This window comes from Anas acuta, chromosome 2 (genome assembly GCF_963932015.1).
Source record: "Anas acuta chromosome 2, bAnaAcu1.1, whole genome shotgun sequence".
Taxonomy (NCBI): Eukaryota; Metazoa; Chordata; class Aves; order Anseriformes; family Anatidae; genus Anas; species Anas acuta.
This window is the reverse complement of record NC_088980.1, coordinates 7340776-7364616: the sequence shown is the minus strand read 5'-3', so window position 1 is coordinate 7364616 and position 23841 is coordinate 7340776. Positions and strand designations below refer to the sequence as shown.

The 23841-nt window shown below is 40.9% G+C and overlaps 1 protein-coding gene across 12 annotated transcripts in view; it reads left to right on the top strand.

The window, feature by feature from the left end:
* The window catches only part of KMT2C (lysine methyltransferase 2C), a 195691-nt gene that overhangs the window by 86789 nt on the left and 85061 nt on the right, over positions 1 to 23841 (top strand). For all 12 annotated transcript variants that reach the window (XM_068673400.1, XM_068673406.1, XM_068673403.1 and 9 more), the window contains 6 exons: positions 12916 to 13078; positions 17448 to 17619; positions 18803 to 18917; positions 19640 to 19812; positions 20589 to 20746; positions 23300 to 23413. In XM_068673400.1, coding sequence (XP_068529501.1) covers positions 12916 to 13078; positions 17448 to 17619; positions 18803 to 18917; positions 19640 to 19812; positions 20589 to 20746; positions 23300 to 23413 — 895 coding nt within the window. The remainder of the gene's footprint in view (positions 1 to 12915; positions 13079 to 17447; positions 17620 to 18802; positions 18918 to 19639; positions 19813 to 20588; positions 20747 to 23299; positions 23414 to 23841) is intronic.

The following is a 23841-nucleotide window of genomic DNA, read 5'->3' as shown; positions in this document are numbered from 1 at the left end:
ACGACCTCTTCAGAAGGGGTGGGCTGGGAGGGAGAGGTGAGGTAGCCCTGTACGTTAGGGGGCATTTGGATTGTCTTGAGATGAATAATGATGGTGATAGGGTTGAAGTCTTATAATCGCTAGCCCTCATTCTCACGGGGGACTTCAACTTGAAGGGCAAAGGCGTCCAGGAAGGCTGGACACTCTTCAAGAAGGAAATCCTAAAGGTGTAGGAGCAGGCTGTCCCCACATGCCAAAAGATGGAAGGCTGTCCCCACATGCCTGCGTGGAAGACCAGCCTGGCTGAACAGAGAGCTGTGGGGAGAGCTCAGGAAGAAGAAGAGGGTTTATGACCATTGGAAGAAGGGGCAGGGAGCTCAGGAGGACTACAAAAATGTCATCAGGCTGTGCAGGGACAAAATGAGAAGGGCTACAGCCCACCTTGAGCTCAGTCTGAATACGCTTTTAAAGACAATAAAAATGTTTTTATAAATACATAAACAAGGAAATGAGGACTGAGGGGAATCTCCATCCTTCATTGGATGTGGAGGGAAACGTAGTGACAAGAGATGAGGAACTGGCTGGGTGGCTGGGCCCCAAGAGCTGTGGTGACTGGAGTTAAACCCAGCTGGAGGCTGCTCGCTACTGGAGTCCCCCAGGGCTCAGCACTGGGACCAGTTCCCTTCAATATCTTTATCAGTGAGCTGGAGGAGGGGATCGAGTGCACCCTTGGTGAGTTTGTGGAGGGCACCAAGCTGGGGGGAAATGTCGATCTGCTCGAGGGTAGGAGGGCTTTGCAGAGGGAGCTGGGTAGGCCGGACCCATGGGCTGAGGCCAACTGTTCAGCTTGGAGAAGTCTCAGGGGAGACCTTACTGTACTTTATAGTGACCTGAGGCTATAGCGAGGCGGTGATAAGGCTCTTCTCTCAGGCACCAAGTAGTAAGATGATGAGAAATGGCCTCAAGTTGTGCCAGGGGAAGTTTAGGTTGGATATTTGGAGAAATTTCTTCACTGAAAGGGTTGTGCAGCATTGGAATAGGTGGCCTTGGGAAGTGGTTGAGTCTCCATCCCTGGAGGTCTTCAAGGAACATGTAGAACTTAGTGGCATGGTTTAGTGGTGGACTTGTCAGTACTAGGTTCAAGGTTGGCCTAGATGGTCTCTGCTGTGTTGTATTTCCAATAATAACTTCATAAGCCTCCTTGAAGTACTGGAAGGCTGCAGCGAGGTCTCCCTGGAGCCTTCTGTTCTGTAGGATGAACAACCCCAACTCCCGCAGCCTGACTTCATAGCAGAGGTGCTCCAGCTCTCTGATCATCCTGGTGGCCTCTCTCAGACCCACTTTGACAGCTCAACATCTTTCTTGTGCTGGGGGCCCCAGATTTGGGTGCAGACTCAGGTGAGGCCTCACAAGGGCAGAGTAGAGGGGGAAAATCCCCTTCCTCCGCCTGCTGGACACTCCTCTGGTGATACAACCTTGGGCACGGCCTTCTGGGCTACAAGTGTGCCCTGGCTCATTCCAAGCTTTTTTTGTGTCCACCAGAACCCCCAGGTCCTTCTCTGCAGGGCTGCTCTCAGCAAGTTCTCCCAGTCTGTGCTCATGTCTGGGATTGCCCTGATCCAGCCAATTCCTTATCCACCAGATAGCCTGTCCTTCAAATCCATCTCTCTCAAATTGGAGATAAGGGTGGTGTTGTGTGGGGCCATGTCAAAGGCCTTACAGAAAACCCAGGTAGATGGCGTCACTTTCCATTCCTTTAAACATGTCATGTTTCTCTTCAATATGTTGGGGAAAAAGTAGATGTTGCAAAATAAATTAAAAAAAAAATGTTTCCTAGAGTAACTAGCATTGCTAAAAACAACTTGATACACACTAAATAGATTGCTGTGACACGGGGGCACTTCCTATACAACGTGAATACCTCTGTTCAATCTGCAATGTAGACAATTATTTTATTAATAACCCTGCAGGTATTTCCACAAATAGCCTTCTCCCTTCCAGTTTTTAACTAGTAAAATATTTTCTTCTGATCAGAACTATCTGTCCCCTCTGTTTCTGAATGAAATTGCCTCCCAAAGAAGTGGGCAGAGTGGCAGATTAGGCAGAGTAAATAGTGAGTCTGGATTTACATAAACTGCTGTCAAATATCCAAGCACATACCAGTTGTGTTTTTATTTTTATTTTTTCCTTTCAAGTACGGCAGGTTGTTATGGCAATATTAGGTGTTATCTGTATGGCATTTCCAGGGAGATGTGTTGACAAATCATAAACCTTTAAAAGTGAACAGAGACTTGGAGAGAAACAAGACAGTTAAGTTGTAATTGTCATTCTTTGAGATTTATGAGGAGAATACTCGTTCTCCAAAATGTAAATGAATTTGATCTATTGAATGGAGAAGTTTCAGGTTTTCCAAATGTCATACTAGGTGAGTTTTTTTTTTTAATGCGAGTAACTTGAAATAGAGGGTGAATTGCTAGGAAGACTGTTACAGCTGTGCATCCATCACATCAGAATGTGCCGTAGGCACCTCCAGAATGTTTGCTTTCTGTCAGACTTAAAATATTGCGATGGATAAATCCCCCAGTAAAGGTCGGACCTGGCAGCAGTGCTCACTCATCTGAGAAACCAAAAGGTCAGAATATTCAAGACACCGGTAAGACCAGGAGCCAAGCATCATGGTAACATATGGTCATACTTCCACTCTTAATTTTATGTGAGCTTTATACATTTGGTACTTGCGGAAGTTCATTTCTTTACACGACTGCACTGATGCAGTCTTGTGCACCAGTCTCGTGTTCTCCAGCCATCACCAAACTTCTTTAATTGAAATAAATCCATGGTGTGGTAAACTGTTTCTTGCCTCCTGGGTGTTTTTAGTAAAATACTCCTCCTAGTACTGTAGCAGCATCGTTCTCTTCACTCTACCACAGAATTAGGGTTATCAGCTGATTTCCGTGCCATCAAATAAAATTGGGTTTAGAAACCAGTGATTGAATCTGTATTCTCCCAACCATCTGAACAGCCTCTCTAATGTCACTGGAATGCTCACGTTAATTAGCCGAGCAGGCTGTGTCTCTAGAAGAGATTATTTGTAGATGGTGATTATCACTAAGCCTAGGAACCACAAGGCAAGAGAATTTCCACTGTGGTAATTTGTGGATACTCAGCGCTGAGGGGCTGAATTCTGACTTTGCTGCAGACTTGCAGCCTAGGCTCTGCAGGGGAAAATGCAAAGCAGAATCCAAAAACACGATCTCAGACCGGCTCCTTCTCCCTCTCCAGACCCCATGCCTTTTGTTGATCAGCGTTATTTTCCCTTCACTAGGTCGGATGTATTATTCATGTTGTTGCAGTGTGCTTTTACTTTTGATAAAGGTAGTGGGATTTCCCCATTTTACGTGAGAAAACGCTTTTATGGTGTTATTCTAGTCTGAGGTTAGTTGAAACCAGATAAGGATAAAAACATCAAAAACTCGCTGGCCTGTCATCGGAGATTAAGGAAAAGGATTATGGAAAAATTGGACCGTGCTTCGTTTGACTGTATGCAAGAAATGAAATGGAGACATCATCTAATTGTTTGTGCCTTGCTCCTCCAGGAGTGTAAGGAGCCTGTCACACACAGCAACATCAAAAGCTGCACAGAGCCTTGTAGTGGGAAAAGGAATTTCAGTGTAAAAGAGACCAGGTGGGAATTGGTACTGGAACAGAAGTAAATATGTACATTTACTAAGGGAATCTGTGACGTATAAAGCATAACACTATTTCCTGGTAGTTTTTTTCCACTCGATGGCACTAATATCTCTATAATTAAGAGCAATGGAAGCAGTTAGAGAAAAACTGTACGCTGCTACAAACCATTCCTTTTTTAATTGAACAGCTGTAATTTCTACCAATGGAACAAACTATATTATAAGAAAATGATTATTAGTTTAAAATGCAAAGTTAAATGAATGCAAAATTAACAAACAGATGGTGAAGAATTATTGTGGTTTATTTTACTCCTGGGTAAGAGGGCTCATGCTTGATTGTAAAAATGTCATCACACTTCGTAAACCTGAAAGCAAACAGAATTTGCAGTTGTGCACATCTGTTTTGGGACACTGCTAAAGGGTTAGAAGAATCAATGTTGTTTTCAAATAAGGGTATTCATCAAAAGGATATCATTTACTTAACAGTTATGGCTTCTGCTAAGCATCAGACCTAATGTTCTGTGGAATTCATTACAAAATTTGGCAGCCCTTTCCTTCACAAGCTACCGAGGCAGCATGCTGCAAAACGAAACAAACAGCCCCTTTTTATCCCCGCTTTCCTGACCCCCTGCACAACAGTTGAATTACCTGCTAAACATTTGACCAGTGATTTAAGGATTTTAAATTTGCACTTCATAATGCTTGTCCGAGGTCAGTGATATAGTAGGAGAGAATGACAAGACAGACAAGCAGCTTATTTGTGTGTGTTTTTTTTTCTCCAGTAACTAATGAATTAAAAAACGAAGGATGTGTAATGTTTGGGAGCACCATGTTTTGGGAGGAAAGATGGGAGAAATATGTGTAAGCGGCTAATTTAGTCAAATTGAAAAAAAAAAAAATAAAAGCCCCAGCCAGATGAAACATGTGAAGCTTTTATTAGAAAAGAAATTATATTAATGTTTCAAGCTGGTAGTTTCAAAGTATGCCATCTAATTGCTTTATTTGAGCTCAATTTACAAAAATTAGTGAACTGAAGATGTAGGATTTTGTTTACGATGACTCCGTGCCATTTGGAGAGCGCAATTTAGGAACAGCCAAGGAAATAGGAATTATGAACAATAAGGTACTGATTGCAGTCAGTGGGGAAGGAATACTAAGGAGGTGCTCACTAATGAGGAAGGTATTAAAGGCAGGAAATTCTTGTATTTTTTTGTGTGCGTACATAATCCAGAGTTCCTTGTCACTGCATCCCTACCATTACCTTGTAAATTAGGTGGATCGCTGGGTATACAGAGTGGCTTTTGCTGACAGTAACTTTCTTTTAATCTGAGCTAACACAGCTACAAAACCTTTGTTAAGAGACGGCGTTATTAAGGCTAGGAAATCAAACATACAACGTTGGGACACGCAGGAAGACAGGTTGTCTGTACACAATTAATATCCTCTGTGCAACCCCCTCATTACGCACTCTGTAATTGTCTGATCACATGCAGAACAGCCAGCGCCTAGTTCAGCCCACAGGCTGGACATTACTGTCTTAGGAAAAAAAATCTTTGATATTACATTTTTTGTTGTTCGGTGTGTAGCTATGTAGACTACTGAAATGCTACTGAAATGACTTACTTCCATGGGAGTTTTCCTGTGATGCTTCTACTGTAATAAACACGTGAGGAACTCGTGTGTGAATTTTTCCAAAGAGCAGATTTATGCCTTTTTACACATCTTGCGCTCCATTTTCCTCAAGAGAAGTTGTCTTGTTTTGCTTTTAACTTAAATTGGATGGCACGTTTGGGAGCTTGAGTTCTGAAAATGCTCCGACTTTCTCAGAAAGCTGCGCTGATGCTGCAGCTCTTCCTGAACTCCGGAGCTGCGAGCACACAGTCTAAGTAGAAATGAAGGCTGTATTTTCAGGGAGAAAATAAAAACTCAAAAGTTGGATTAAGGACTAAAAAACCCTTCTGGAAAACTTGGTTTAGTTACTTGCCCGGTGTCATAAAGGAGCCCTACGAGGGAGGTGTTGATAGAACTGTCCTGCAGGTCATCCTTCAGTTTGGTCTGCAGTCCTTGTGTTTTAGCGGGCATACTTAGTTGTGTGTGTGTGTACCCATGTATTGCTTTGTCTCTGTGCATGTGTGTTTCTCTGTAGCTGCCTGACCATTAGGGAAAAGAAGATAACCTTCCCAAAGTGCAGGTTTAAAACCTTTACAGTTACGTGCAGACCTCTGCTGGCTGAGAACGTGACAGTGATGCAGTGCTAGGAGTCGGAGGACTGCTCTTTTCCTTCTTGCAGTTTCAGTTGCCTCTCACTTCTGACTCTTTATCCAGGTTGGTTTTCTAGTCACTTCCACCCTTTGTTCCTCCTGTGTCCCATCTCTTTAACATCTCTGTTCCCTTGTTCCCAGGTTCTTTTTGAGATCTCTCCATTTCATAGCACTTCCATGTCCTTGGCTCTTTATCCAATTTTAGTGCCCAGTTCCAGTTAATTGATTCCTGAAGTGCCATCCCTGCCCCTCCTCAGCTTCCCTGGTTTCTCTCCTTCCATTCTCATCAGACTCCTTGGCTCCTTGTAGGCCCTTTTGTCCCGCTGACCCATATCTGCGTGTGTGCTGGATGCTCTCATTCCCCAAACCGCTTAAGAGACAGGAGTATCAAGAGCCTTAAGGATGTCTGCTTCCCATTCCAGTTGGCTTATTGTGGTCAGGCTTAGAGTATTTATTACAGACCTCCCTGCTGTAGTCTTGGCTGTGCTGCAGCAGTCTTTGCAGAAGGTACACGTGGTGTGGTTGGTGCTAGAAACCCGAGAGGATCAGTAAATGTCAACAAGAGCAGATTCCTCTGGGATCGTCACGGACAGACTTCTGGGTGGATCTGCTCAGTAAGGGCACAAGTTGCATCCCCTGTGCTAAAATATCTGTCCTACCAAGTTGCAGGGTCTGCCAGTGAAGTTGTTTGTAAGATGAGCAGAATGGTTTTCTTACTGGCTTTTCTATCCTCAGAGATGGCTACAAAGTTTTGACTAAGGGCTGCAAAAGTATTGAAGCGAATTTAGATGTGTGTAGATGAATTAGCCCAACTTTTTATCAGTCACAAAATTTAGAAGACCAGAACAGGGTTTATATGGACAGCTTTGTATGTAACAAGTCTCTATTAAGTGTGGTGGGAGTGCAAGCATTTGGCTCCTGTACAGGCGAAAAAATGAGATGCTGAAGTTGAGATGTCTTCATCTCAGGCCTTACGTCACTGGGAAAAGCCATGCAAGTGCACCAGGAGGAAATTCCCCGTGTCACTGAGTTCCTGTTAAATCTCTTTGCATATATAGTTGTGCCAGCCTCGCTGCAGCGACAGAGATTGTGTAGCACAGATGTAACCTGGAGAGCGCCTGATGTTCTGAAGGCGGCCCTTCAGTATTTATGTATGATTTAGGATCATAGGAGCTCTGCTTGGCCAGACAGTTCTGGATAGAGAAGACGATCATCAAACAGCAAGCATGTAGCAGTGTGTTCCCCGATTGTTTTTTTCAAGCCTCCAACAATTCGTGTTTCAGACTGTGCTCTGCCAGCAAGAAGAAATGTCTACGTGTACTTCTTAAGACCTTCCAAGCACGAATCAAATGGAACCGGTACAATAGTCTGTTGTCTGAGCCTGCCAAAAAGCAGCGCTAAACCCAAACTGATGATTTCTATTCCTGCCTTGTTTGTCCTGGAGTTGCGGATGCTGAAGCCTAATAATCACAATTAAAATCCCCTTAAACATCACTGACCTTCCCGTTGTTGACATGCTAACTAAACAACAGGCTCGTGTGCCCTACTGTCACACAGTGGGTATTAGATGAGAATCGAGGGGTAGTTGGTTATTAGATGGAGGAAGTTTAGACTCACTCAAAACATTTACATTATCCTAAATCCTATCGAAAGCAAAGAGGTGAATAAAAAACCTGCTTTTCTTCCCCAAAGTGTGAAAAAAGCAGTAAAGGCAGAGTCCATAGAGGAAATGGCATGCAATTATCAACCAACTGGTGGGGAGAATATGATGTCAGAGCACACAAACCCTTCTGTAAACCTTTTGAATAGTCAGGGTTTGGGAATGTTTCTGAATATATAGAAAAGGAATCGCGTGCCATGAGGTTTGCATGTCTTTTTCCATCAATTTTGGTTATCGAGCAAGGAATACTCCTCAACTAACTCGCCTTTTACAGGTTGTTAACCTATTACAACCATTACCAAAAAATCCCAGCTAAACATAAATACTGTTTCGATTTGCATATGCATTGATATCAACACCATTTATTTAATGTAATTTTCTATAAAGGTGAAAAAAAAAAAGGGAATCGACTTAGGGGAAAGGAGAAACACAGCAGTCAGGTGAAGACAGCCTGAAATCTCCACACTTGAAGTGACTTCTGTCTGCTCTGATTACATGTAAGAGTCTCCAGCAGTAGATACATCGTCATAGGTATCTTTGCACTTGTCGTGCTTATTCCTGTACAAACACTGAGCAGATTAATTATAGATGGAGCATCAAGTCGAGAATTCTGCATTAGACATCTTCCAGTCATATTGAGCTTGGCCAAATTGCAGCTCTTCTGTTCGTCCATGGTTTTTCACATTTTAGAGCAAAACCTGGTTGTTTGTACAGTTACCATTTTTGTTTTGCCAAACTTCAGAGTGCTTGAAGTGGACACTAGTAAGGTTTTAATGCGTGCTGTCTGTGTTAAGGACATTTTAGGTTACGGTTGTAGGATAAAAACTTGAAGTTTAATTCGTTCAATGTTGGTTTATGTTGAGGATCAAATCCAACTGATCTCTGATGGAGCTGCTTGTTACACATTTCAGTCATTTCCAAATCTGTGGCATAGTTACAAAATACAGAAATTAGAAGGTAATTTGGTACTTTGGGAAACATGCGTAATTGAGTACCTTTTCTAACCAGGGGTCCAATGGAAAACTCAAAGTCTTTGTCCTGTTTCTGGTACCACTTACTGCATTGTACTGGGAAACGCTTTATGGTACTTCAAACAGTGGGGTTTGACTGTGGAGGTGCTAATGGTGGTTAGGATCCATAAGCAATGTGTTTATTTTTTTTCTGGGTCATAGAATAATCAATGAAGATTACCAGAACTAACAGAAAACCTATTTTATTAATCCCCGTTTACGTTAAAGTTTTGTTGAGGTCTCATTAATGACAGGATGTTAATGTCCACTTCTTCTCATTAGTTCCAGGCTTTTATGATAGGTTTTGAGAGCCAAGTTTGAAATTTGCTCTTACTGGTAGTACGTTAAATTGTTTAATTAAGGACAGATGGCTTGGTGCATGTTTGGATATGCTGTATATTATAATAAAAATTGCTTATTGTTATCGCAGGTTCTGTCAGCTGACCTTTTTAAAACTGAGTAAGTTTGTAATGCAAATGTTTTGTCATTTTGCTTAAAAATTTTTTGCGATACCTAATGCTAATATTTAACTCTACTAATCAGGTCGCAACTGGGTTTGTAATCAAAGTCCATATTTTAGCCTTTATTTAATGTCTGCCTCCCAAGAGTTGTTACTTGCCCATTTGCCGAGGCAATAATACTATAAAGTAATTCTAAGGACAAATAAAACCATGATAAAATACGACCTCTGATTTGTTCATGGTACTATCTGGGTAGTCTTAAATTATCATAAATGCAGATGCCTTTTCTTCAGAATTTTGGAATATGCCTCCAGATGTGGAGCAGCCGAAAGGTTGATGTAAACTTGGAATAAATCTTTGGTTGATTTTATTTTATTTTTAATGTAGGAAGGTTAGAAAGGAGGGAAGAGCGAGCTGTTTCTCTTGTCTCAGTTTTCCAGTTTGGCCTTGTGTTCCCTTGAAAGCCGGTAGCAAATTAGGATGTTGAGCTGAGTTTCCAAGCCACAGGCAGCGCCAACCTTTTTGTTCCCTTGATTTCAGTGCAGCTAGGATTCCAGCAGGTTGGTGTGAGTTGTGCAGAGCATTTCTGTGGGTTCTGTTACTGTACTTGCTGGAGGATGTTCTCCTGTAGGTGACGGATCAGTTGGGATTTCTGGTTTTCTGCTAATTCACTTAGCTCTGTCTCTTTCACTCTGTTTGTGTGACAACGTCGTGTTTATCCAACTGGATTAGTGAATAAAGGGAATTTTAAAACGAAGTTTGAAAAAGCACATAGCCATTTGCTTTAGAAAATGAGCTCCTTTCATGTCTATCTGAAAAATCAGATGTTATAGAAGAAGGTGTGAAGGACCAAGTAGAAGGTGTGGACAGTTCTAAGTGATGGAAATTACAAAAATAGGAAGCAGCAGAAGCATGGGTGGGATGAGAGCCTTCTTGCCACGGGTGAATGCACTAGGAGCTTGCTGAAGAAAACAATTGGTAACCAATGAAGGACTTTTTGAAGAGGAAAATGCTGCTTTAACGACATTCATGTTATTAAATGTTATCCAAATAAGTAAGGAACTGCCTCTCTAGCTTTGTGACACCTGGTAAAGTCTTTTTTTCTGTAGAACAGGGCTGTAAAATGATTACATCCGTGCACAAAACGGTGTTTGTCTTGCTTTAACAGCTTGATGTTTTTGTATACCTACCCTTTGAATGCTTGGATCCAGCTCCCACCCCTTCCACGTAACGGCATATCTTGTGTTCATGCTAACAGAACTCCATTCTGGCGTGTCCTCTCTTACTGGCCTCCTGGGGTGCTGAAGACACTTTTTTTTTTTTTTACTGTATTTGATCAAAAGTGGGATTTGTGCCTTCCTTTCACCTCTGACTGTCCTGATGCCATATTTTACCAATAGCATAATAAGGTAGCATTGCTTGCTGATCTTTGTTTAGCAGAACTTTTACATTTTTTAAAATTAATATTCTTCTGCTGTTCACATGCTCACTTTTAGCTGGATGGTCAGTCGGTCGTACCGGCTGCACACTGCTCCCCTAGGGTCACGGGGGCCTTTTTGCAGAGCAACGTTGGCTTTTGCTGGAGAAGTAACTCTTCTCATCAGCAGCTGTTGCCAAAAAAAAATCCCTTTGGGCATTTATTTCTTCAGACTGCTTTATCTGTCTTATAAATTCAGCAAATGTTGATATTCTGTGCTTTTTATTTGCTTCAGATGATATACACCACATTGTTTTTAAAGTGTGTGTTTCACTTAGCTGCCAAATGCTTTTCATTGCCAGTGCAGTTTAGCAGATGGGTTTGAAGGGTTCAATTAAATGTAATTTGGGCTTCCATTTTTCTTCCAGCATCTTTACATGATTCTTTAAATCAACATCAACATTCTTCGAGGCTTTGCATTAATCCTATATTTTGCTCCGTTCTAATAATTCCGTCAGTCAGTCACACAGCATTTGGAAAAAAAGTATTCTGTTTTTGTTGTTATGTACCATTGTTGATTGTTGGTTTTGAAAACCAGATGTAACATCTTAAAATATTTTTAATATTACTCTTTAATCCATCTTCATTATTTCCAGTTTTTAGGATGTTTGAGTCTTTGAGTGCTTGCAATTCTTCCATGATTTTAATTTCCCATTAGATAAATTTTTAAGGAATTGGACCTAATGGATGCTTTGTTGAGTATTGTCTTGGGGAACATCTTTTAGGACATTTGCCCCTCCTAGGTTCCTTTTCCTAATGTTTTCTTCTTGAGTAATGTCTTTGAAAAGTTGGTGGCCTGCCTCTAAGAGTCGGGACTTGGCTTAGTGTGGGCCATCTCAGTAGGCTGCAGGAGCCACAAGGACAAAATTACGCTCTGGGTTGTGTGCAGTTTATTGTGCAGTTGAGGTTCATGAAGTTGAAGGCTTTGGGGTGTATTTTTGTTACCTCACAGCTGAATTTTATGATTTACCTTGTACAGCATCCTCAGCTCAGTAAATACAGTTTCCTAAGATGAGTTCTTTGCCTTACTTCGGTTTTGTTGGCAGCCCTTAAACTTAATTACCAGTGTTAGCTTCTTCACCTGCTTCAGAAACTCCATGCAAAAGGCTGCTTATCGTGTCCTCAGTAGGTAATAAGCCAGTATTTTCTTTGCCTTGTGGGTGACTTGTGATGCTCTGCTAAAGATGTGAGTTTCGCCTGGTTTTAGGGATGCCACCTCAGCGGTTAACACAGCCAGCTTTGTGACTTGTGCTTTCGTGTGGGTCGGTTTTGATATCTGTGGACTCATAATAGCACTATTTCATGCCCAGTTTCGTGCTAGACTTTGAATAACAGAAGAATGATGGTAATAAATATTTTCTGGGTTCTAAGACTTAAGCAGAGGCAGCGAGGAACTTCTTGCTTTGGTGTGTGTTCATATCTGGGTGTTACTTGACACTGGGGCTAGCAGTCGAACATGGCAGTGTTAGCATTAAGGTCTATATTTTTATGAAGAAAAATGAGAGTCCCTGAGCTCAGCTGGTGCTTTACATTATGTATGCCTTCCCGTGAGCCACTGACCTGTTTTTTTTCTTAAATTTGCTCTGAATCTCACAGTGCTGAGCTCTATCCTTAAAAAGTAGTGTTGCCTTGGTGAAAAAATGCAAAAGCTTGTTACGGTGCTTCGGGGACTGTAATAAATCCAAGAAAGTAAAAACTGATTAACCGAATCAGAAAGGTGTGGGTGATGTTTTATAAGCAGGCTGATGGACTCTGGTCCCTCCTGACTAACGAGGGGGAGGGTTATTGGATGCTGCTTTATGGGAAATGATTTCTTTACAGATGTGACTGATATTTGCGTAGCATTGAAACGAGAGACGACAAGAAAGTCCTGGATTATTTACTGCCTTATCATCCCAGAGAGAATAGTCGTATGATGTCATTAAGGTTTTCAATAGAACATAATATTTCATTGCCAGTCACGGTTCTGATTACAGCCCCTACGGTTTTACATTACAACATGCAGAACTGCGTGGGTTTTCGTTACAGCCTATTGACAGCACGGGATGGTCTGCCTTTGTTACTCAGTGTCCAAGCCTCCCTACTGAAAATATCACTAAAGTTAGGTAACAAATAGAAGAAAAAGTGCTCTTCGGTGACAAGAAGAACCTCAGTCATCAGGGCATGTTTAGGGTGGGTTTTGCTGAACATTTTAAGTAGGAAAGTTCAGAGAGAGCCATTGAAAGACACAATCCCAGCTGCTTGTTTTCTTTTCTTCAGTTATTCACTCCCTTCCGTTGGCCTTGGTGCCTGTGTGGTCAGTGAGGAAGGTAACAGACCTGGCTGAAAAAATGCCAAAAAAAACTAGGTTTTGAATGCTTTGTGTGTTTATTTTTCAGAGATGTGCATATTGTAAGCACCTTGGAGCCACTATCAAATGCTGTGAAGAGAAATGTACCCAGATGTACCATTACCCCTGTGCTGCTGGAGCAGGCACGTTTCAGGATTTCAGTAACTTGTCCCTCCTTTGTCCAGACCACATTGATCAGGCTCCTGAAAGATGTAAGTACACTCGGTTCAAATGATGGGATTTGTATCAGCTGGAGATTTAGCAATTCCATATTTAAAATGTGATTGGTTTTCCTTAGCTGATAACCCACTCCAGAAGCATAGAGTATCCTGTAAGATGCCTAAATTTGCTTGAGCAAGCTAAATTTCAGCATGTGATTAATGTCAGTGGAGTCTACGAGTAAAAGGTTTCATTGAAGTGCTTGTTACACACAGGATTGAGAGTGTATGTCATATATATGAAGTCTGTTTTATTTCTAGAAGTTGATTTTATTTTTAAAAGCCATTATTAATTTTTTATTTCAAAAATGTATTCAGAGTATGCATTTGAATGTCTCTTAAAAGTAGAAGCATAGTTGTGGAGGTTCAGAGTACTTTGATATTTCCTGAAACAGACTAATAGGATGTATTTCTCAGAGATGTTAAAAAAAATATTTGCATTCCAGTTGTTGTACATCCTAAAAGCTTGTTTGCAAACCAGCTTATGCTGTACTTCACAGATTCTCATAGGATTAAAGGCTCTCCACTGCAGGCAGGGTACTTGACTGCTGATCACAGGTGTGCTGCAGTGTAGTCTTGTTGCCTTGTCTGTGCGTCTTGTAAGGGAAGCTTTGTTTGGTGCTGTTACATTCAAACTTTGAAATGTAATTCATTCAAATATGTTTGAAGTTTTCTTTTTCCATTTAGTGTTATTTATTCAAACGGTAGCTTTAACAGAGGAGAGGAAGAGAAGGTATGGGAGTGCCTTTATGGTTCTCAGGTCCCAAAGATTGAGGGGAAAGGCTGGGCCAAAGAGGTGTACCTTTGATAGAATGGGATCGGGTCAGGGAATACATAAGCAAATAGGGGTCCTTGGGCCCTCATGGGATGCACCCCAGAGCCCTGAGGGAAGGGGCAGATACCACTGAGAGGGTGCTCCCTGATCTTTGATCAGTCATGGTGACTGGGAGAAGTACCTGAAAACTGGAGGAAAGCAAATGTCAGACCTGTCTTCAAGAAGGACAGGCAGAAGGACCGAGGGAACTACTGGCTGGTCAGCATCAGGACCTGGAGGAGCTGAAGAAATCTGCTGACAGGAACCTCATGAAGTTCAGCAAGGAGAAGTGCGAAGTCCTGCACCTGTGGAGGAGCAACCCCAGGCACAAGGACGTGCTGGGGGCCACCCAGCTTGGCAGAAAAAGGATCTGGGGATCCCGGTGGACACCAAGTTGAACACGAGCCAGCAGTTGTGCCCTGGCTACAAAGAAGATTAACGGTATTGTGGGCTGTATTAAGCAAAGTATTGCCAGCAAGTTGAGGGAGGTGATCCTTCCCTTCTGCTCAGCACTGATAAGGCCACACCTGGGCTGTGGTGATCACTTCTGGACTCCTCGGTACAAGCCATGGACCTACTGGAGAGTCCAGCGAAGGAACATGGAGACGAATAAGGGATTGGAGCACTGCTGTTATGAGGAAAGGCTGAGAAAGCTTGGACTGTTCAGCCTGGAGAAGAGAAGACTTGGGGAGACCTTATCTGTGTATGGAAATACCTGAAGGTAATGTGCAAAGAGGTTGGAGGCAGGCTTTTTTCGGTGGTGCCTAGTGCCAGGACAAGAAGCAATGAGCACAAACTGGAACACGGGAGGTTCTGTCTGAACATCAGGAAGCACGCCTTTACTTCACCTCAGGAAGGTGACTGTGCAGAGGTTGCCCAGAGAGGTTGTGGAGTCTCCCTCCTTGGAGAGTTTCAAAGTCTGTCTGGACACGGGCCTGGGCAAGTGGCTCTAGGTGGCCCTGCTTAAGCAAGGGGGTTGGACCAGATGGTTTCCAGTGGTCCCTTCCTACCTCAACCAGATGGTGATTCTGGAATACAGAGACCATACTTCTTACCCAGTTTGTATTTTTGCAAGTTTGGAAACGGTTCACAGCACAGGAACCCTGTAGTCTTAACATCCATCTTGTGGGAGACTTGAATTTTAAAAGTGATGTCTGTAGAGTGTTCCTGTGATGCTAGCAACTGTTCCAAGCGCTCACATCCTCCTGTATCTTGAGAAGTAATTAATTCTGTCCTCAGAAGTCCTGGTTTGTTTTTCATCCCCTCATGTCAGATTTGTTCTGCCCACTCTTCTTTTATTTCTTCTTACCCAAAGTGGGCTGAGCAGTGCTGTGTCGCAGGTGAGGGCAGCCAAAACAATGTGAGCTTCATCGTGTGGAAGGGAGACACAGAGGAGATGCTGCTTGCAGGAGGAGGGAGAAGGAGTGAGCGAGTTGTAGCCGAGCTGACTCCGTGCCCCTTGCTATCTCTTGCCCTGCTGTGCTGGGAGGTAGGTGGGAGAGCTCTCGAGCTCTCCTCTGCTGGCCTCATGAGCTTTTTGTGCCTCAGCCACCAGATGCTGAGAGCACTCTGCAGCCATGGGTGCTTTAGAGCTGAAATTTGCAGAAGGATCAGAGTTTTCCTTGTTCTTAAGTCTGGCCTGCCCACCCTCACCTGGAGTCTTCACTGAGCAGGACGCGTTAGTGCTGCCTCTGCCCACAGCCAGGTAACGTAGCCCAGGTCTAAAACCTCCTTATGCAGTGAATCATGTCTCAGGGAGTTGAAAATCCCAAACTAGGGTAAGTGTCGTCTGCTCAGGTGAGGCACATCCTCAGTCACCGCAAATTGTTAGAAATACAAAGAACAAAACACATTTACTGACCACATTTTGCTCATACTTGCCTATGGTTTCCTTCCCGTCAGGCTAGGTTGTTTCCAGTTTATTGAATGTCTTGTACAATTCTGCATTTTTGCCTTCCTAGTATAATTCATGGGGCAAATATAATAACCAGTACTGAAAGTAAATTAAAATTATGAATATTTACCTTTTTATTCCATTAAAAAGGTAAATTTATGTATTATGTAGAGGGAAGAACAGAATTCTGCTTTTTCCCCGTCTCTAGTCTGAGCGAATACTCAGATCTTAAATCGATTCAACTAAGAATGAATGGAAAAAGAAGTATTGATCTTAGGAGCTGGTACTGTAGAAATTTCAAGGTTCCTGACTTCATAATGAAGTATAAGAAGACCTAATACACGCGTTTTTATTATATATACACTATATATCTATATCTACAGATACATATCTATATCTATGTATATACAGATATATACAAGTGGACTCAGAGAACATGAGTCCAATATTAAAATTGCAAGGTGAAACATGTACAAATTTAAAAACTGGCAGAAGATAGACCAGTTCTGTCTCAACCCAGGCCTCTTCTTGCCCTGTAGCTGCCTTCAGGTGCAGGTTTCCCTTCTGGTTTGTAACTGGGGCCAGCAGAGGGAGCATTGGGAGCACGGGAGGGAGACTCCCTGCTTCTCAGTGCAAACCACCGTGACCCCAGTCATTTGGAGGAACAGTTGCAGGAAAAGACCTGATCCCTGAAGCGTTAGGATAGGGCAAATTCAGTCACTATGCAAGATAACTCTGGTGAACCACCTCTGTTTTAGCAGCCATGAGAAGTTGAGCATGCTTAATGCAAGTGTAATCTCCAGAGAGTTGAGCAGTGGAACTGCTATTTAACAGAGGTAAATGGGATTTATTTGTAGAGGCCTCACATTTATAGGTAGGACAAAGCATCTGTCTTACAAGTCACGGAAAGCATTCTGTCTTCCTTAATGTCATATTTTCAATTCAGACATGGAGGCATTAGAGTGCCATAAGATTATTACTTTTTTTTTTTCTCTTGACATAGATAAAGTTACCAGAAGTCTGTATTTAAAGGTTTTATAAAAACTGATGTGTGGTAGGACCAGCTGAATGAATACATTGGTTTAGACCTATTTTTCTAGTGTGTGAACCCCCAAGAATTTGTGTGTTCAGGCATGAGCAAGATGCATGCTCACACTCCTGTTTTTTTAAAAAACTGAAAGTGGTGCACAGCAAAGTTAGTATGTATATATATATAAATATATATTGTAATAACAATGTGGAAGGGTTCACTCAAATGCTTGTCTTTTGGCAGTTTTTAGTTCATACTGATAGGCTTGCTTGCCTTAGCTCAAGTTAGAGCAACCATGTTGCAAACACCTCAGATAAATAATAGTTTTATTCTGCTAGGAGCTTTATTTGTACTTGTTCCAGATAAGAATTGGACCTAAACCTGTAAACCTATTTGTTTTGCTGAGACTTTTATTAAGGTTTAAGATGAATGTATTTCTGTTATGAGAAGATCAGTTGAGTATATCAGAAGACTAAATGAAAGGAGTGGTTACTAAGTATATTAATACAGTTCCAATTTCATAAGAATTATCAAGTTTTGTATGTATAAAAACCACTGAAAATTTTCTTGTAAATTGTTCATAATTTCAAATGAAATAATAATTGGCAAAATGATTTCTTTGTAGCAAAGGAAGAAGCAAATTGTGCGGTGTGCGACAGCCCTGGAGACCTCTTAGATCAACTTTTTTGTACTACCTGTGGCCAGCACTACCATGGGATGTGCCTAGACATACAAGTTACACCTTTAAAACGAGCAGGTTGGCAGTGTCCTGATTGCAAAGTGTGCCAGAACTGCAAGTAAGTAAGACTCCTGTGACACAAGGGGAGAAGGCTCTTAGATTTACTGTGATTTTAAAACATATATTTTATTAAGAGTTCTTTTTATCAAAAAGTTGTAGATCATTGCCCTGGTACGTGTTATGATGTTATATTAATTGAAGTAACTGGTCAGATCCTTGTGTTGGCATCTGTCTTCTAAAAGCCGAGCTGGATTTTCTGCACCTTCTACCCCCAGGGTTATTTTCAACTTGGCAGGTTGAAGAAAGCTGCAAAAGCTTGTGATTTCATCATCCTTTTATGCAGGAGGAATTTTGTCAAATTTACCAAATTAACAAATTAGTTTACTGTAGCACCTCTCCTGTCTGGGAACCTGGGCTCTTGTTCAGCTGACATTTCAGCAGTGCGTGTACCAATTACGGTGTAGCTCCCCTGCAACAGGCCATCCCTGCTGTTCTGTAGTATCTTTCAGAGGCAGATAACAAGTCATTCTGAAAACAATCCTAAGGCTTCACTGAGCAAATGAAAAGAAGTAATATGAGTGACCACGATTGAATTGTTACACCAAACAAGTGCTGAGACAGCAAAGCATGATTGTTGCCACTTAGAAAACTGTGACCGCTTGTGCACTTGTTCTCGTAAAACCTAATCTGATGGGCAGTGTAAGGTTCTTTGCTCACTTGCTTTCTTTAAGGTTTTAACAGAAAAGATAAGAATTTTGTTCAGCTTCAGTCAGATCAGCTGGACAGTATGAAGGGAAAACGCCACTTTGCAGCTGCCTCACATACCTGATCAGTCCGTGCTGTGTTGTTTTCCGAGAACACTCACTATCTGCCAACATTCAGATCAACTCACTTTAAAGAAGATTGTTCCCTGATCACACACAGCTGACAGCAAATTTTTGAACTGATTTCAGTACAGAAATGCTATTAAATCTGCCTACACTTGTTTAAATGAAAACGGGCTGATTTCTAGAAGTCTGGCTGCCACAGCCCTGACAGCACTTTCCAAAGTAAGCATGGCGACTTAATTCATACTTAAATGTGAACTTAAGGGTATCCTCTTTGAAGGCATTTATAAGTGGTGTTCATGTGTTCTCATGTGTTCAGCTATCTGCCTTTCTGGTTAGACTTCTCATTAAACAGAATTTTAGTTATGGCTTGTTTCAACAATTTTTTCATACCGCTATTTCTGTTGTTTTTAGACATTCTGGGGAAGACAACAAGATGCTGGTGTGTGATACATGCGACAAAGGCTATCATACTTTCTGTCTACAACCAGTTATGGACTCTGTACCAACAAATGGTTGGAAATGTAAAGTAAGTTGAAAGAATGATTCCTTTTCATTATAGTTGGCCAAATTTTGCTACCTAGATGATGCTTGTCTAGCTGTATTGCAGATGGGTGTTAACCATGTAACATAGCTTGCAATTTCTGGAGAAAGCCCGCTTGTGTGTAGCCATGTGGCTCCACAGGGGAGAAGGGAAGAATAGGATCCAAGTGGAGTGGATAACCTCTGCTTAGTGACAGCTGATCTCATGAACTAAACCACATGTAAACTAAAACCTATGCAATGTACTGCATGTAATCTATCCTCGAAGGCTTGTTATATGCAACCACTTTGTGCTTTCCAGAAGAGCAGTTCTGTAGCTCAGGGTTATTGTAGATTTGGGGAGGGCAGGGTGAATTTCTTGTTTTGTCAATAACTTTGTGAGTAAGTAATAATAAAAATACAGTTTTGAGTTAACAAGGGAAATCAGTATACACAAGATATATCTATAATTTCATGGTCAATTTGTGGTAGTCATGGGGAGATAGATAAGAAATGCTCTTCTCAGGTAAGGGAAGTTCAAGGAAACTCTTCTTGCAGTTAGTTGCACAGTGTCTCCATGTTCTGTTACCAGATTCTGGAAAACGTATTAGTATTGTTAAAGATTGAATTTTTCTTTAGTTTAATTCAGAAGAGAAAAATGTCAGTTAATGGCAGTTCTATCACATTGTGAAATATCATAACTAACAAATGAATTCTTGTGATCTCTAGAACTGTAGAGTATGTGCTGAGTGTGGCACACGAACCAGCTGTCAGTGGCACCATAATTGTTTGGTGTGTGACAGTTGTTACCAACAGCAAGACAACTTATCCTGTCCTTTCTGTGAAAAACTGTGCCTCCAAGACTTCCAGAAAGATATGTTGCATTGTCACATGTGCAAAAGGTAAGAATCCTAATTTTTATTAAGTGATACCAAAATGCCTAAAGCTTACAGAAAGCTGTATGACATTTCATGGATTTTTGTGAAAGGTATAGATGGTGCATGATGCTGTTGTATGTTTTCATACAACAGCTTGATATTCCAACCCTAAATACAATGGACAATATTAGATAGTCTTATTTTAATTATAGCAACTAAGTTGTAATTGGCAGTTATCTGCCCTTTCTGGCTAGTGAGGTGTAAAGAGAAATATGTGCTGTTGTTGCTTCTTAGATTACATCTATTTTATGAGTAAACAGACAAGAAGGGTCATCATCCTAATTTTTATAGGCAGGGTATTTTAATTTTTACATGTATATTGATGTAAGACTGTTTACATGTGTTCTCTGTTTCATTTTACATGTTTTTTCCTATGCCAGAAATAAAAAAAAATAATAATAATAATTAAAAAAATAAGCTATTGGGCATCTTAAAGAATGTAGACTATTTCATATTCAGTGCTTTGTACCTTGCTATGCAGCATCTTCATATTGCTACACATGTTGTGCTTTCTGATGGGCTTTAGCAACAGTTTCGGTCTTCATGTTTAAATTGACATACAAACATATCCATATCATTTTTGTTTTTTCAAAATTCCCTCTAGAAAAATATTGATTGATTTTTTTTTTTAATTTCCCCAGAGGAATGGAGAACCATGCCATTTTTCAACTGATTCTTAGCAATATGTTTTATATTTTTTATTACTAAAATCACATTTCACACTAAATTAATCTCCCCAGGTGGATTCACATAGAATGTGACAGATTTCCAGGTAGTGAATTGGAGTCTCAGCTGAAGGACTACATCTGCACTCTCTGTAGACAAGAAGGGGATCAGACTCAGTCATGTGATGTAATGGATACTTCTGAACTCATTCCTGAACCCGACAGTATAACAGGTAATCAAATGTCATTTTTATATCTGCAAAACACTAACATCAAATCCAAGTATCTGCAGATATCTCACTAAGGCTTCTGTGAACCAGCCACTCCTATTCTGTAGACATTATCCGTTCCTTTATTTAACAAACAGCAGCTTCTCAAGCAGTCTGTGCATTCGCTGTCCTCTAAATGTGCTGTCAGCCTCCTTGGCTTCGGGACCCTGTATTAGAAACATAGGCAAATAAGCACCTCTGTGGTAGCTCTAAGCCTTCACAACTTGTAGCTGTAAATTTATATAGTCTGTTTGTTTGTTTGTTTTTGAATTAGTATAGTTCATAAATGTACTCATTTGAGAAGTCTCTTGGGAAACTCGTGTCTACCAGGCACACAAGCCAGGTTCTGGTAGATGTTCCTGGAGACATCTAGTTTTCCCCTGTCCCTCTTGGTACTTGTCCATCACGTGCTGCCCGTTAGCCTCACTCTGTCCAGGTAGGACACAGCAATGGGAGCTGGGCTGTGTTCAAGGGCCAGGTGCATTTCATTAAACAGCTTTTAATCAGGTGTTCTTTTCAAAACAGTTTGTCATTAGTCATCGTCTTTCTGAGAGCTTCTTGTCTAAATAGACAAGCCAAGCAAAAAGCAGAAAGGGAAGATGCAGAAAAATATCTTTTTTTTTTTTTTTTTTTTTTTAAGTACTCAGCAATGGTAAGGAAATACAGAGAGAACTTGCATCTCTTGATCTGAGTCTGGTGAGTCATCCACAAGACCTGGGAAATGAAATAATAACTGAAAGCCTTTCTGTATTTGTACCACGTGCTCTGTTGGATAGTGCCTACTCATGCAAGCTGAACGTCCTAAGAGAAATGCAATTATCATTTAATTTGGAAGCAGGGTAAAATCTAACAGATTAACTGCTCTCCCACTGCCATGTGGCACTTCTGATGCCTAAACAGCAATACCTGTGCTCTGATCTTCTGTTAAAAGAAATTGATAGCTCAGTCGCGTAAGTTTCTGTTTTCGAAAGCCCAGTAATTTTTGACTGGAAAGTGTTGGACTACAAAAGAGCTGTAGCTTTTATGTGTTCAGACTGAAGTTTTGCATAAGCAAGACATTCGCTTTGATGTATGTGTGAGCGTGTACCTTTGGTGAGCGGTAAGGAAACGATGAAAAAGATAACCTCAGAGAAAGGGCAGAGACAATAGGCAAATGAGTGGAAGAGCTCTGTCAGTGAACATGTGCACCAGGTTAGAGTAGCAACTTCAGACTTTGAAGATAACTCCTGTTCTGAAAGATTAGTAGAAGCTGTTAGACTCGCAGTATTTAGGTAATTTAGGAAGAAGTCTGAGTCATATTTAAACTCCTAGTCTTCTAATGGAAACCCTTTTGAGTAAGTTACAGGTTTCTTTGAAAGGCTAAAGTTTTAAGTAATTCTTCTTTTACAGTTTCTGGCTAGTACAGTGACATTGACGAGCATACTTTTCTCCCCAAGGAAGAATAGGGCTGTCATCTCAACTACTAGGAGCAATCTGGAGCTATTGCATGACTACAGTCATGCCGTGTTTTATGCCCAGCAGAGCACTTTGGCTCCAAATCTGATTTTACTGTACAAATCTAAATGATCATTTCCTCAAAGCTAACACAGCGCTTTAAAGATAACAGAGTCTATAAGTAGATTTTAGGTGCTAAAAGTAGCATCACCTAATAATTCTAGGCTTTATGAACTTTAAAGAGGCCTTCCTTAACAGAAAGCTATATTCATTTACTATTTTTGTGTTAATGTCCCTGAAGGATCAGTTCCTCTTGAGCTAGCAGTTACTTACATGCTTTGTTTTTCTTGCTCCTGCTTTGTCTAGTACATTTTAATGAATTTCCTTTACTGAAAAAATCTTTTACATGAGAAAAAAACACACGCTTCCTGTTTCTGTGCTCTGTAACAATACTGTCAACTGAACAAGGACTCAGTAGCACCTTTTTCATGCAATTTTATATTCTAGTATGAGGAGATTGTAGATAAAGGTGTTGGTTCTAAAGCAGCAAAATGGACTGCTAATGTTGTTGGAGTTCAACAAACGGGTTGAAAATTGGTACTCAAGTGCTGATAGTAGATGGAACCTCATCTGTGTCATTGAACTGTTGTAGCATTTGTTTTAAAAAAATTAACTAAAAAAAAATGAAGCCTTTGTGCTACAAGTTCTGTTGAATTTAGCAGAGTGGAAATTGAAAAAACACCTTTTATATTGCTCAGGTAATGCAAAGGAGCCTGTGACTATGTCTCAATTATATGTTCACAATTAGGCATATATATATATAATTAATTGCCTTACAGATCTTTTTCACCATCGGAAAGGTACAAAACAGCTTCAGTGTTAATGAGAAAAAGACTTCTTCAAGGGGTACTATATATATATCCTCCCCAACTTTCTCGTTGACCTGATGTGCCCTAACTGCCATCATATAGATAAATATCATTCGGTTTAGCCAAAAGGTCAAACCTTGACAGAAAGTAGTGATGCTGAACTAATAGAACAAACGGAATGTCAATTTTGACAATTTATTTGTCTTTCCTTAAGCTTGTACAAATGAAGTGGAGATGGAATGTGGTGGAGAGGTTGCGACATTTCAGGAACAACCCATTACTGGTAATGGCTCCAGTCAAGAATCAGCTGTTGGATGCGTCACAGACGGTAAGAAAGAGTTTTGCAGTCTGAGAAAATACCACAACAGCATTCAAAACCCTTTTCCATTCAGTAAGGTTTTAGTACTTTGTAAATTTAGGAGAAGAAATGCCTGGAAAAGCAGTAGGGGACAAATTGCTTGGGTTCCACTGTCTAAACTTTCAAGAAATAGTGTTTATTTTTTGGTTGAAGTAGTATTCCATTGAAAGGAAAGATAGTCTTTAGAAGATTTGTGTAAGACAAAATCATTTTAATTGTGTGGTTGGAATGGCTTTCTCCATAAGGTGGAAAAACAGATGCTTTCATACATCGGAGGATTACATTAAAAAAATCAAAAACCCCACTATTTGTTGCTGTTAAAATAAGGTTGCTCACACTTTCTCTTCAAGTCTATTTTGTTTTTAGCTGCAAGTAAATGGTACATGGGAATTTCCCGT